We start from the raw sequence: 14,923 nt of genomic DNA, 5'->3' as shown, positions 1-14,923 counted from the left end.
AAGCTTTCTGTGCTGCAAGTGTGGAGTTGTTGGCCAGGTCATTTGTTCCCAGATGGATAACAACATCAGTGTTAAAATCCTTAGTTTCTTCCTTAATTATAGTCAGTATTTGCCTGGAACTCCTGGTAGCTGAGGATCCTGGAAGACATTTCACTATTTTGGTCTCCTCGCCCTGTGTTCCAAGGTTAATGCCTCTGATGATGGAATCCCCCAACAGTAATAGTTTTCTGTTTTTGGCTTTTTTATTTGTACTTAGGGTGCTCTTGTTCTCTTGAGTTTCCTTCATTGGTTCAAGTCCCACCTCCCTTCTGTTTTCCTGAGTATCGCAGTGCACTAGTGGAGCGAAGGAATTCTGTAGAGGTAATATTAGTGAAGGTGGATGTTTCTGTGTTATATGTCGCAGTCTTCCTGAGCCTACTGTGACCCATTTATTCCTGGGCTGTTTTATTCTTTGAGGTAGAGGTGGTAAGTTGGTATGATTTTGTGGAGTGATGGAAGCTGTTTTAATTGTATTCAATTCCTGTTTAAGTTTGCAGAGCTCCTCCTTAATACTGGCAAGTTGAAGACAGATGGGGCAAGCCTTAAGCCTCCAAATAGTATGTCTTGGAATTAAAGCACCACAGTGATTGCATAGAATAAAGGTCATCTTGATTGGTTGTGAAGTGACTTGATTTGAGTAGTCCTGATTATATGGGTCTCTATATATGAATAGTGGTCCCTGGGGTTGGTGGGACTATAAGTAAGACTACAAGTAAGGCAGAAATATAGGCTCTATACCACCTAAAACACAGTATTTTAAACAAAACTGCAGGTTCTATCAGTGCTACCCTAAAACACAGGATTTATAACAGGATTTTCCCTACTTTAGTCACCCTGAGCCACAGGCACCAGAAATATAGGCTCTATACCACCTAAAACACAGTATTTTAAACAAAAATGCAGGAAAAGGAAATAAGATTTAACAGAGGAAAGAGAAGGATTTATTTTTTTGTGCTTTTTTATATTTTTTTTTAGTAAGAAACAAGGAGGAGAAGAGAAATTAAGCAGATATAATGCTGAAAACCAGTGAAAAGAGCAAAATATGAAATGCTGAGTAACTTAGCTTTTAGAAGTTCACAGGGCAGCCTTGTTTCAGCAATGTCCCAAAGATAATGCAATTAACCTTAGAAGTAAAACAGAGCCCCTCCCTTCTCCACCTAATCAGACACAATGGCTAAAAACTAGTGAGTCAGAAATATAGGCTCTATACCACCTAAAACACAGTATTTTAAACAAAAATGCAGGTTCTATCAGTGCTACCCTAAAACACAGGATTTATAACAAGATTTTCCCTACTTTAGTCACCCTGAGCCACAGGCACCAGAAATATAGGCTCTATACCACCTAAAACACAGTATTTTAAACAAAAATGCAGGTTCTATCAGTGCTACCCTAAAACATTCTGTTACTCTATATGCTGAATGATTTATTCTTGTAAGCTGTTACTGATTTGTTAATAAATATACTTATTGATTGATACCAGTATATAGAGTGTGAGGTCTCTCTCTCGGCTGGCCGATCTCATTTGGTGACCCTCCGATACACGTAGCCTAAGTGACCTCACTGGATTGAAGGCCTCAAAGTCTGCTTGTCAGACTTCTCCACACTTTCCTTTGGTCAATATTTTGCTTCTGGGTTTAATGTTTGTACTTATTCACTGTCTTTGCATTAACTTCCTTATTTTATTGCAGACTCGCTGTGTCGCCCTCCTCATCTTGCTTCCCCCTTATGCCATTTCTTCTTTTCTTCATCTTTAAACCAGTAATGGAATATGGTCTGCCTTGAACACTAATTTCTTCTTCATCACTAATCTTTTTCTTTTGGTTTTTTTTCCTTCATAGGACCCACTGGTGTCAAATTTGATGGTCCCGGAGCAATACTCTACATTGCCTTGCCCGGGACCGGGTTCCCATCCTCAATTGTCCTATTGGTCCTTCAAACTGGAGTTAGTAGAAATATGAACTGGTTGGTAACGCAGCTAGAAATACGAACTGGTGGGGAAAGAAGCCAGAATAGCATAAGAACTGGTGGGGAAAGAAGCCAGCATAGCATACATATATAACTAAGAACTGGTGGGGAAAGGAGCCAGAATAGCATACATACATAACTAGTGAAGCAATATTTACGGCCATTATCACTTTATTTCTGTGTAAATCGTATGTTTACTTCCCTTCAACACTTTTTTCTTGGTATAGACACTGATTCGATTGCTGGTTGAATTCTTTCCTTTATTTCTTGTGGTCTTGGGCCACGCCTGACGTTTCTTCTGCTATATCAAACAAATAAAAAAACAAACTATTGGGTCTATCGCTGTTATGGTGTGACTGTTGAACCAGCTTTGACTGGTGGTTATGCTGTTTCTGGTCTCAGGCCACACCTGAGGGTACCTGCTCTTCTGTGATCACATTGCATCATTTTGTAAGTATTCTTTCTTTCTTATGTTGTTAGTAAAGGCCTTATTAGTTTTATTTTTTAGACTCCTTATTTTGTTAATCGTAGAGTTTGTAGTTGGATATATTGTTCATTTCTCCCATGTTGCCTGCTCCTGCAGTCTCCCGTCCAGCCTCATTTCCTATGCTACATGATTGCATTGATACCACTGTACTGGACCCACCCCCTTATTTTCATGCTTCTCCACTTTTGCTGCTAGCATCTCAGTCCTCCCGTTTGTACCACTCTCTGCCACTGTCAACTGCCCCTTTGCTCTCCCCAGCGCATACTCCTAACCCTAACCCTATCTCTCTACCTCCCGTTGCACACCAGGTGCAATGGCAGGCAGATCGCACTCTTACAACACATACTGGTCGTTACTCTCCTGTCACGTGGGCCGCTATCTCTCAGGCATTAGATGATATCTGTGAAACTATTCACCAGCAATGCATCCCGCCCCCCACCTTCCCCCACTTTACAAGAAACTGTGGTTAAGCAGTGTTCCTGTCTCGGGAACCCACATCTTCAACAAGAATGCTCGCTCTGTCTGATTTCTCCCGCTACTTTTGCTGACATTAGGAATCCCTTGTCTTATACTTCTCTGTCTGTCAGTGCTAGCCTTGATTATTTGTCCTCTGCCCCTAGCCCTAGCCCTCCTGATTTCATATGCCTCCCATTTCCTACTTCTTCTATTCTTGCATTTCAGCCTTCCCTAATGTTACGTAGGTTTTTCACCGGTCTTCTGTTATGCCGTTAATTAGACAATCCTGTTTTACTATTCCTTATTCTACCCCCATATTTCCTGCCATTGTTGAACGGAAAGTATACATTGCCTTGTGCTCCGTAGCCCCTATTGATGTCACAATTCTGCATGATTATGACGTTGCTTTGACTGACATACCGACTTACCTTGCCCAACTTTCTTTCTTTTTGCATGATATGTTGTCTTCCTGGATTTAATTAGTGTAAGTGGTATTATCATGTGTAGCCACTATTTTGTATGGGTTTTGGCTTATTAGTTCTGTTTTTCTGGGTTTATTTCTTTGCTACTGACAAGAGGGGTCTTCTAGCCTTGGCATAGCTCTGAGTCTGTGTTTTACTGTTATATTTTCAGCTTGTCATGCTGCCTGATGGCTTCCTTTGTTCTTCCATTTATGCTGTTTGATTTATATTTTAGCTGTTGCTTGTGTACTGGCCTGTGTAATATATGGCACTGTGGTTTTTGTTTCCTGTTCTTTTGTGGTCACGAACCAAGAAAAAAACAAACAAAAAACTGGGGGGGTGAGGGGGATGAGATTGAATGAGACTGAAAGAGGAAGTATATTTTAACTGCGTTTCAATGTTACCATAAGCTTTCATTAAAACAATTATTTATTTCATATAAGTTTGCTGGATTATAAAGGATTGTTTTTGAGAAAGAGAAGAACAAAATTACAGAAAAGATTTGGATCACTATTGTTTTTATATATAAAGACAAACAGTATTGGAAAGAAGGGATAAGAGACAAATACCGGAAGTCAATAGAAAGTGTTACGTTAGATTGGCAATGAAGGGAATATATAAGCAGATTATTGAAGTTCATAGAAAGATAGTGTACGTAGACAGGAAAGATTTGTGTACGTAGATAGGAAGGATTTGTGACAAGTGTTTGCATAGTAATATATATGCAATGATTATGTCTAACCAAATTACTGACAGGCATTGGATATGATAACTGGCAATGTAAAAATAAAACGCACCCTTTATCTTTCTAGGTCTGGGATTTTTAATATGGGCGTTTCCCATCACCTCACTTTTTCCCATTACTAACGATTATTTGTTTTCTAGAGTTAGGAAAAACTACAGTGCACTTTAAGATTTTTATGAGTACTCTAAAAAAAAAGAAATAAAAAGAATTATACAAGAGAGGCGTTACCTTAATACTTGCTAGCAATTAATGTCTGTCCGTTTTTCAGAACTACCATCCTTTTATGTTACAGTGAGTCATTATCTGTTGTATACGTCAAATTCAGTGTTTTTGGAAATACGAGTGGATTTCTATTTATGAGCGCTTTCTATACTTATCAATATAAAGGAAGGAATCTTATTTTTTCACTACTCACCACAACGATTTCAAACCTTATTCTTTGTCTGTGATCAAAGTTTAAGAAATGAGTTATCCTTCCTCTTCTTTTTTTTTTCCGTTACACAAACATACATAGCTACTTCCTGGTTGACGTGTCTGTGTTTAGGGACACTGGGAAATATAGTGCTCTATTTCTTTAACTTGAACTTATCAGCAGCTATTTTCTTTTTGTTTTTTTTCATTATTCATGTCTCTACAATAACTGGTCAAAAACAAAAAACTCCAAAAAGTCTGCCAGAGAAACTTAGCAAGATACCAAATAAAGAGGCAGTAAAGATCAATTGGTTCTCGAAGAGACTGTTGACTGTCTAAACACACAACAGTGAACTCCACAGAGTGATTGAAATAATAATATAATTTAATTTGATAAAGGAGTGCCCTCAGTGTGATAAAGCAGCGAAAGGAGCAATGCTCCTGCGCTCAAATCATGAGACAAGGACAACCAGTCCCTGCCCCCACACCATCATAGGGCGCTTCCAGGGTGTGTGAAATAAATCAATAAGTGCAAAAAGTGTAAAAAATAAAGCACAAAGCAACACACATGAGTGAAGACCGACAACAGTCTCTAAGAGAACCTCCCCCAAGAAAACAACTCCCATAAGAATCAAAAACGCTGACTTAGCTGGAATTGAGTGATGAAACGAACTCCCGAAAGCAAGAAAGTTCGCCAGAAAAGTAGGTCAACCAGGCATGGTTTCGGGAAAAACTCCCTTCCTTAGGAACCAGAATAACTAACTCTGAAGACCATCGAGATATCTTTGCTGAGGATTTTCCACCCGTATAAGATCCAGATGATGGATGAGCCCCATTGGAAGGACCTTATTACCAGAGAAGGAATATGATGAGTGCCTAGAAACCTTAAAGACTTACCAGCAAAGACTTATTGACTGTTGCTACTAATGACCGGACGATCTTTATGGCTTTGGATTTCTACAGCTTCATTTTTGCCTCCTCACAATCATGGACTTGTTGATTTGCACTTCAACCTTTTTTATGGACTTATGCAGTATTAGTATATATATATATATTTTAATAACAGGCTTATTTCTAGATTTTGATTGTACTTTTATGCATTTTCATCCTATTTTGACTCCCGTAATTGCACCTTAATTATTTTCCATTTCAATTGGATTCTCTCCATCTCCTTTCTTGCTGCTAGAGCTGAGGTGAAGTGCAGTGAAGACACAAGGATGACTTGAACCTAATCACTTCTTCTGATCCTAAGAAGTGCACTACAGACTATGATAACGAGAACTGATGTGGTTACCTGTATTTCCAATTTGGCCTATGAGCATAACCTGATAACGTTTGGACCCAGCCGAGTCTGCACTGATCCCAGCTATTTTGGAAGGGCATGGAGATAATCTAACTTGTTAATTTATCCTTTTATTCCTTTTTGATAATAGTACACTCATAACAGGATGAAGAAAATCACTTGCCGTCTGCTCCGACCGCCTCTTCCTGTAGTAAAGTCGGACTACACCAATCAGGAGCTGCTTTGACCCGCAGCTCCTGATTGGTGTAGCCCAACTTTACTATAGGAAGAGGCGATCGGAGCAGACCGCGAATTCACGGGGGAACACTGTATCCCTTCTTCTCCTTTAGAGAACCTATGCATTTGTCCCAAGCTTTCTTGAATTCAGATACAGTCGTTTCCATCACCTCCGCTGCGAGGCTATTCCATCTATTCACCACTCTTTCCATGAAGAAGTATTTCTTTAAGTTATTCTTGAGTCTCTCCCGGTTTACCTTCATCCTATGACTCTTCATTCCGGAGCCTCCTTTCAATACAGAAAGAAAATTATGGCTAATATGCTGACATTTACTATATTTCAGTAATATTTTATTTCACGATAGTTCAACCCAGTGACGAAGTGAGGAGGGGGCAGTCCGCCCCAGGCGTGGTCTTCCTCGGGGTGCTAGCACCCCTTCTCCTCCTCTCTGCCCTCCTTCCCACTCCTCCCCTTGCTGTGCGTGTGCATCCACGCCCCTTCCCTGTATCTTTTTAATTTCGGAGTGAGCAGCGATGAAGTTGCTGCCTGAGTCGGCTTTGGCGCTCTCTCTGACCTCACTTCCAAAGTTAAAAAAGTACGGGGAAGGGGCGTGGGGAAGAGGGCAGGAGAGGGGTGCCACTGCCCCTCGCTATGCCACTGGTTCAACCCTGAACCCTTAGAGGTTCAGGGTTGAATATCATTTTTATCCCATTCATTTCATGGCCTCACCCTGTATATTTCCTATTTGTTTCTGTAGAAATGAGCTTTTCTACATTGTGTCCTGCTGTTATTTCATGAATTCCCATTCGACATTCTTTGGTGGTGGCTGTTTTGGGTTTTGTTTTTTGTTTTTAAATAACTAATGTTAGCCAATTGTTTCATCTGTGGCCAGAAAAAATCTGTTGGTGGCTAGATTTGGGAAATTCAGGTCTGGGGACGTGTGTTTTATGTGTTTAGCTAAATATAATGAGCTGAAATCTCACTCTTTTTATATCTTTTGTCTGTATATTTATTATATGTGTAATACTGTAATCCGCCTTGTCAAAGGCTGACTATAAATAATAAGCCTTAAACCATTTAGGGACCCTTTTATCAATCAGCAGTAGAGAGTTTTAGCGTGGGCCAGCAAGCTAAATACTCTGACACTCGTTCAGTTTCTGTGAGCATCAGAACATTTACTTCGCCGGCCCACACTATAATGCTCTACCGCTGCCTGATAAAATGAAGCCTTGGACTTGCACTGTTTTAAGTACTGTAAATAGAATTATATTTAAAAATGTACCCCCTCTTTTACAAAGCCAGGCTAGCATTTTTAGTGCTGACTGTGTCGGTAAGAACTCCGACGCTCATAGGAGCGTCAGAGTTCTTACCACCGGCGCTAAAAACGCTAACATGGTTTTGTAAAAGAGGGGCATAGAGAGAAAATGCCCATGTGTGTCTGTTTTGACTGTCAGCCATTTAGCAAATGAGCAATATTAACATTGCTATTATTTGGAATAGAACAGTTGCATTTGTTGTCATTTACAGTATATTAAAATCTTAAATTAGTTAGATTCAATCTAGTGCGTGCAAATGCCACCGAAAGAGTAATGTCTCGCTCTTCAACAGAGATCTTTTTTTTTCTTTTTACACAGATGAGTGCCGTTGGTATTACAGAGAATGTGAAAGGAGACATCAAGAAGTTTGAGATTTGGTATAATGGCAGGGAAGAGGTGTATATCATTCAGGTAATAGTTGTACAGTTTCTTCAGTATCCTTCTGCATGTTCTTTCTCTTTTCACAGATTGTACTTTACATGATTGCCAGTATCCAGGCAATCTGAGAAATGCTCACCAACAGAAGTGTCACCATCACATAGGCAGTGCTTTCGACTCCTAACTCCTCTCACCTTGGGTTCTGCATCCCCAACCCTATATGTCATGTCTGCCTATCCTAGGTAGATTATAAGCTCTTCTGAGCAGGGACCGTCTACAAATATCAAAAAGTACAGCGCTATATAACTGTATCCATGACATCCTGTTTGTCTGTCTTGCCTGTTTAGATTGTAAGCTCTTTTGAGCAGGGACTGCTTTCTTACTCTTTGTGACTCTGCGCAGCGCTGCGTGCGTCTGGTAGCGCTGTAGAAATAATTAGTAGTAGTATGTTGAGCACCAGAAGGCAAGTAAGGGTGACACTTCTGTTGGTGCCGCTTGACTTCACTTTGGCTACTCAATTACTGGTACATAGAATAAGTCAGAAATAAATATTGGCGGCAGCGTTAACTTGGTAGAGTGAACAGTTTACACATTGTTAGCTTTGTTTTCATCCCTGACCCTGAAGAAAGTATTGAAACGCATTGGCGAGAAGTATTGCTGCACAAACAAGCTAAGTCTTATAAAGATTATAAAATATAAAATACAAGCTATATAGATAAAAGATTGGTAAAATTAGCAAGATGATAAATTACCAAGATTGTGGCCAGATTGAGTTAAGATTATTCTTTTGGTGATCTGAGGATCCTATGGATTGATAGATGGTGCATTATACACCGTTGGCTGCCAGCGTAAGAGTCACTATGGTTCTAGGACTATTTGTGACTTTCTAAGAAACTTGAGAGGTGCCATCGACTTGTATTCGAGTCCTAGCGACTTGATGAACATCATCAAGTTTTTGAAACCTTTAAGAACTTAGACAATGCATAAATGACCTTATGGTCAGAGTGCTACAAGGTATCTTTAGAACCAGGGGTGCCCAAAAGGTCGATTGCGATCGATCAGTAGATCGTAAAGGCAATTCGAGTCGATCGCGGAGCCCAACCCGAGCTCCGTGATAGACTCGAATTACCTTTGCGTTCTCCCCGTTCCCCGACGCTGTAATAGGCTAGACTGCAGAAACGCCGGGCACACCAGCCTTCCCCCCTTCCCCCAACGTCAATTCTGACATCGGAGAGGAAGTTCCGGGCCAGCCAATCGCTGCCTGGCTGGCCCGGAACTTCCTCTCTGACGTCAGAATTGATGTCGGGGGGAAGGCTGCTGGCCTGTTACAGTGTTGGGGAACAGGGAGAACTCGGCAGCAACGGTGGCTTGAGGGCCTGTGCCCAGATGATGGTGGCGGTGGCGGCTTGGGGAGAAAGAAAGGACAGGGAGACAGAGAGAAAGAAAGGGGGACAGGGAGACTGAAAGAAAGACAGAGAGAAAGAAAGGGGAGGGGGCAGAGAGAGAGGAAGAAAAAGTTGGATAGTCAGAAGAAGAAAGTGCAACCAGAGACTTATGAAATCACCAGACAACAAAGGTTGAAAATATGATTTTGAAGTTTAGAATGATGAAATATTTTGACCCACCAGACTGGACTTAACAACCATCTGGATTCCCTTTCACATTACAAACTATAAAATTATGCTGCCTTGTCACCTTCTAGTTACCCATCCATCTTTCTCTAGTTTTCCCCATCACTCTTTCATTCCCCCCAACCCCCTTAACTGCCACAGAAGACGACAGTCTCTAATCGCTCATTTTTGTGCAATGGCCGGTATTTTTATTGTGCATTTTTGCTTGTTTTTGGTGTGTTGCTTGTTTAATCAAACCTTTGGCATACCATTGGTGTTGCAGAAGCACGGCCATGTCCAGTCATTTCCACATCTGGGTCTTTGTGATTATTTGAAAAGTAAAGTCTCTTCAGGTATATCGCTGGACTTTGTTCTTTGATTTATTACCCCTCTTTTTTTTGCTGTTTTTGATTACCATTGGGTCCTATCTATCCTTCTCGTCGTTTCGTCAAAGTTTTAGCTTCCCCTGTGAATTGTAATCAACTGTTCACTTATTTGGAATTTTCTTATACAAATAAAATATTTCTGTATCAAGCGCCCTTTACGTCCATTGTCCTTCAATCCTCGATGATCTTCTTAACATCTAGAAATTCCTTCAAATGATTAGGAGAGAAAAAAATATATTTAACACCTAAGTATCTGACCAAGCATTTACAGGGTAATGCCAAAAGAAACGATGCTCCCATATTTATAGTCTGTTGACGCATAGAAAGGAATTCTTTCCTCCGTTCTTGTGTAGTCTTAGCAACATCAGGGTATATCCATATTTTCTGTTCCCCAAATAATTTTTGAGAGGTTTTGAAGAACAATTTCATGATCATATTTACATCTTGCTCAAAAACAAATGATACTAAGAGCGTTGCTCTATCCGTATCAGACGTTATTGTTTGTTCAAGTAGAGCGGTCACATTTGCAAAATCTATCACGGTAATCTTTCCTCTTTTCTCTCTTTCAGTCTCATTTTCATTTTCACCTTCTTCTCTTCCAGGCGTCTTCTTATTCAGTAGGTAGTAAATTTTATTTATTGGAGGAATACAATTTGAAGAAACTTCTAAATTATAGGTTTAACTAATGCCTCTTAATTTTCTCTCATAATTTATTTTTGCTTGCTCACCCCCCAATGGTATGCATATTGATCTCAAGCATATTCATTTGGGAAATTCTGAAAACCTTCCAACTAGCTTCCAACTAGCATTTCTAACTGAAAGTTAAATGGAACTCTGAAATCAAGGAAAGATCTGGACGCAAGTCCAAAAACATCATATTTGGAAAACATAACTCATAAATCACAGCAAATGACCTGCTGAAAAGACGATCTTACTTTGCATTAATTGTCCACAGTATAGTGTTGCTGACAGAACAATGATCTAAATGGAAGAGTTGACAGTAGGAATCCTTTTCTAAATTGTATCACAAAAAACCCTAATGTAAAATATGCCGAAGAAAAGAATCTGGAAACTTGTTTGGAACAAAGTACTTTGGACTGATGTAATGGAGACTGAACTGTCCAGCCATAACCATACAAAACATATTTGGATAAAAATAGGTGAAACATTCAAGATATTGAAGGGAATTGACTTAGTAGGGTGGCGAGGGCCGAAGTTGTGCAGGCCTGAACTAGAATATAGTCATTATCTTAAAACCAGTTTTGCCAGTGTAAAACTTTATTCTGGTCATATAGGTTGCATTCATAGGTGCACAGGTGATTGTGTGTGCTCAATCTAGTGACATATTGCATTTTTATAGTTGTAAAATTTATGTTCATTTTAATAATGTTTTCTAATTACAAATTTTATGATTCTGGTAAGGCCATAGAGAGTAACTTCTACAATTTTATTCCAATTAGTGGCTGTATTACTTATGGGTTTTTAATTTTTTTTCAGGCTTCATCTGTTGAATTGAAAAATCTCTGGATATCTGAGATCAGAAAAGTCCTTACCGGACAGTTAGAAGCGTGCAGAGGTGAGAGCACGCCATTTCCGCTAGATTCCATGCTTATCTGCCCTAAAGATGTGTGAAATGGGACGATACATTGCGGCCAGTTCATTGCAGCTACACTGAATCGTCCCATACAGCTGGGCAGTGACGGAAGTCTGGCGGCCAAGAGCCGAGGGGATGCAGCACTTGGGACCGCACAAAGCCCTAATCACTGGGAGGAGTGCCGAGGAACCGCCAGTGACAACTTAAGCAGGATGTTCCGTCGAACACCTAACCCATCTGGCCCTGCACTGCAGTAGCAGAGCAGAACGGCGGACAGGAGGCAAGGGGAGAGAGACATACTGGGCAAGGGCACTGGGATGCCAGTGGCTAAAGGGGGCTCAGACGGGGGGAGGAGATGGGGAGGGTATAATTTGGGGGGAGGAGGTTTGAAGGAGCACCCCCTCCCACAAACAACAATTAGGGTGTCTTTTACTAAGCTGTGTTAGGGCTTTAACCCGCGGAATAGCACACGCATAATTTAATTTACAAGCATACAAGCACGAATCCAATTCAAATTCTACTGCCTGATATTCAAAGCATTACACGGCTCTTCCCCCTCCTATCTAAATAACCGCTTAAACCAAATCTCCACCTCAAGACACAGAAGAACCTCGAACCCTTTCGCCTTCCCCCCACTCAAAGGCACACAACGCAAGAAAATGTTTGACAACCTTCTAGCAACACAAGCAGCAAAAATCAACCATTCCATCTCCAATCTTATGACAATATCAGACAACCTCAAAACATTCAGAAAAGAAATCAAAACCCTGCTTTTCAAAAAATTCATCCAAATATCTTAGCCCCTCCTCTTTTACCTCCAGAAGATTCACCTACCTTCAGATAACCTTCCCCCAAATTACCCACCTTAACACCTTCCAATTAAACAAATACCATAAATAGATTGTAACCTACCCTCTCTAACTGCATTCCATATGTATTTTTCATACAGTTCTTCACTGTCAGTTTAATTTCCATCCTATAAGTTCACATAGAATTTTTCTTTTTTCAACCATCTTTATTTTCTCTTCTTTATTAATTTCCAGGTACTTTAGTTAGATTGTGAGCCTTCGGGACAGTAAGGGAATTTTTTAAGTACCTTCTTACTTCTCATTTATAATCTTAATGTATATTTTCTTCAAACCGCTTAGAACCTAACGGATGTAGCGGTATATAAGAAATAAATTACATTACATTACATTACATTTAATTGTGATTTATTTATTTATTTATTTAATTCTTTTTCTATCCTATTGTCCGCAAAGAGCTCAGAACGGTTTACACAGGTTAAACATACATATCATATCGTTGACAGGTTTACAATTTGACATAATTACAGAACAAGTTTACTTTACAAGGTTGTCTCTTATCTTAATACAAACTAGGGATCTAGTACAAACAAATAGAGTTTCCAGGTGACAATTTGCATAGTTATCCTTGGCTGGGCATGTTTTTTTCAGTACAAATTTTTAACGTAGTGTGTGTGACACATTGAGATCTAGTGCCAAATACATTTCTCTGCAATCCATTTCTCATGGGCAGGAGGTAATGGGCTGTTAGTTTAACCGTAGCGCGGTTTTTAGCGGCTGTAACAGCTCCAATGCTCACTATGAGGTCGGAGCTGTTACCACCGCGGCTGGAGCTAAAAACCACGCTACAGTTTTGTAAAAATGGGCAGGGGGGGAGGTTATTTTGGAAGTCTTTATTTGTGTGTGATAAATGCTGGGTTTTACTAAGGGCTTATTTTACAAAGCCGCGTTAGCGCGCGCGACTTTTAATCACGCACTACCCCTGCGCTAGCCGAAAAATTACCACCTTCTCAAGAGGAGGCGGTAGCGGCTAGCGCGTCCGGCAGTTTAGCGCACGCTATTACACGTGTTAAACCGCTAACGCACCTTCGTAAAAGGAGCCCTAAATGGCAGTAGAGGTTTCTACTGTTTACAGTTTAGTTTATTTGCCTCCTCTTTTACAAAGCCGCGCTAGCGTTTTTAGCGCCAGCCGCCGCAGTAACAGTTCGGACGCTTGCAGGAATTCTGTGAGCGTCGGAGCTGTGTACCGCGGTGGCCAGTACTAAAAACGCTAGCGCAGCTTTGTAAAGGAGGGGAGTTGATATACCGCAAATGTTAACACAAAAAGTTAAATCAAAGCGGTTTACAATGTTTAAAAAAATACAAACAAACAAGGGGGAGTTGAATTCTCTGACGCTCATAGAATTCCTGTGAGTGTCGGAACATTTAACTCGCCAGCCTACGGTAGATATCTCTACTGCCCTTTAGTAAAAGGAGCCCAAAATATGGCCAACATTTTCTTTATTGCTGTAGCACATAGAGAATGACACGGTGACAAAATTCATCACCGTTCCCGTCCCGCGGATAACCGCGGGAAATAATCCCATGTCATTTTCTAGTGTCTGTTTCAACCTCGGTCCTTCTACACCAGCATTCTTCAAAGCAAAGCTTGCGGGTCAGTGGTTGTGGCCATTCATACTCTGATTCTTATGTGAGCCAAGGATAATGAAGCCATTGTGACATCACTGATGTGATTGGCTCTTAGGCACTGGTGGAATGAGGCATTATGACATCACAATATCTGCTCTGGATACCAGAGACTGTCATTCTGTAGTGTCTGTTTCAGCCTCAGTCCTTCTACACCAGCATTCTTCAAAGCAAAGTTTGAGGGTCAGTGGTTGAGACCATTCATACTCTGATTCTTCCCTCTCTCCTTAAAGAATGACATGAAGATGGTTATCCGCGGGGACGGGAACGTTGATGAATTTTGTCACCGTGTCATTCTCTAGTGGCACACATTGCATGTACCCAGAAATTTGGAAGTAAAATTAACTGCTTTTCTTTCCTGGAACAGAAGCAAGTCAACTGCACCAAAGAATCACCGAGAATGTGTATCATGCACCAATGAATTCCTCCAGGTAATCTGCAGGACCAAGGCCCCGATTCACTAAATTCACCGACCTGGATCGTTGTTGGGCGGTTCTTGGCCAAGTTTTGCCGAGCGACCGATTCACAACAGATTCTGCATGCAAATGAGCTGATCGGACACACGCCCTTCAGCAATCCCATGGATCGCTGTAGAGCGATCGAAACGCATGTACAGAGTTGTTGGTTATAGATGCAATTTGCGCATGCGCTTGCTCTTCGCACGAGCAAGCTCAAAAGAAAAGGGGGTGGGGGTGGCTGCAGTTTACTTGCTGGCCCTACAAGTGGACATTTTAAAAGGAATGATTTTAATTTTTCTGTTGCCAGATTATGGAACAGAACACGCTTTAAACCCGCAGGTTAAAACCACGGGCTCGCACTTGCAGAATATATAAAAAAGGAATTCTTACGCATATGTAAAAATATTTTACAGTTTTATTTTTTTTATTTTGATGGTTGTATTCTATGGGGTTGTAACCTCGATACATGAGATTTCAGGGCGGAAGAGGACAGGAGTGACGGCAAGGATAGTGAAGCGACTGATTCTCAGCAGTGCCTTCATTTCGGATCGGCAAACCCAATCGGTGTTTCTTCTTCTGCTTAGTGATTCGATGCCTTCCTA

The 14,923-nt window shown here is 40.8% G+C and overlaps 3 protein-coding genes across 3 annotated transcripts in view; 1 reads left to right on the top strand and 2 right to left on the bottom strand.

Annotated features, from left to right (window-relative positions):
* Positions 1-14,923, top strand: part of MCF2L2 (MCF.2 cell line derived transforming sequence-like 2) — a 306,030-nt gene that overhangs the window by 250,072 nt on the left and 41,035 nt on the right. Inside the window, exons 23-25 of the mRNA XM_033957587.1 lie at positions 7,722-7,814; positions 11,275-11,353; positions 14,231-14,294. Of these exons, the coding sequence (XP_033813478.1) occupies positions 7,722-7,814; positions 11,275-11,353; positions 14,231-14,294 (236 nt within the window). The remainder of the gene's footprint in view (positions 1-7,721; positions 7,815-11,274; positions 11,354-14,230; positions 14,295-14,923) is intronic.
* The window catches only part of LOC117366333 (lactosylceramide 1,3-N-acetyl-beta-D-glucosaminyltransferase-like), a 169,097-nt gene that overhangs the window by 133,350 nt on the left and 20,824 nt on the right, over positions 1-14,923 (bottom strand). The window lies entirely within an intron of this gene.
* The window catches only part of B3GNT5 (UDP-GlcNAc:betaGal beta-1,3-N-acetylglucosaminyltransferase 5), a 104,996-nt gene that overhangs the window by 69,256 nt on the left and 20,817 nt on the right, over positions 1-14,923 (bottom strand). The window lies entirely within an intron of this gene.

This window comes from Geotrypetes seraphini, chromosome 9, assembly GCF_902459505.1.
Source record: "Geotrypetes seraphini chromosome 9, aGeoSer1.1, whole genome shotgun sequence".
In the NCBI taxonomy this organism is placed as follows: Eukaryota; Metazoa; Chordata; class Amphibia; order Gymnophiona; family Dermophiidae; genus Geotrypetes; species Geotrypetes seraphini.
Note: the sequence above shows the minus strand (reverse complement) of the source record. Positions and strands in the feature narration are given on the sequence as shown.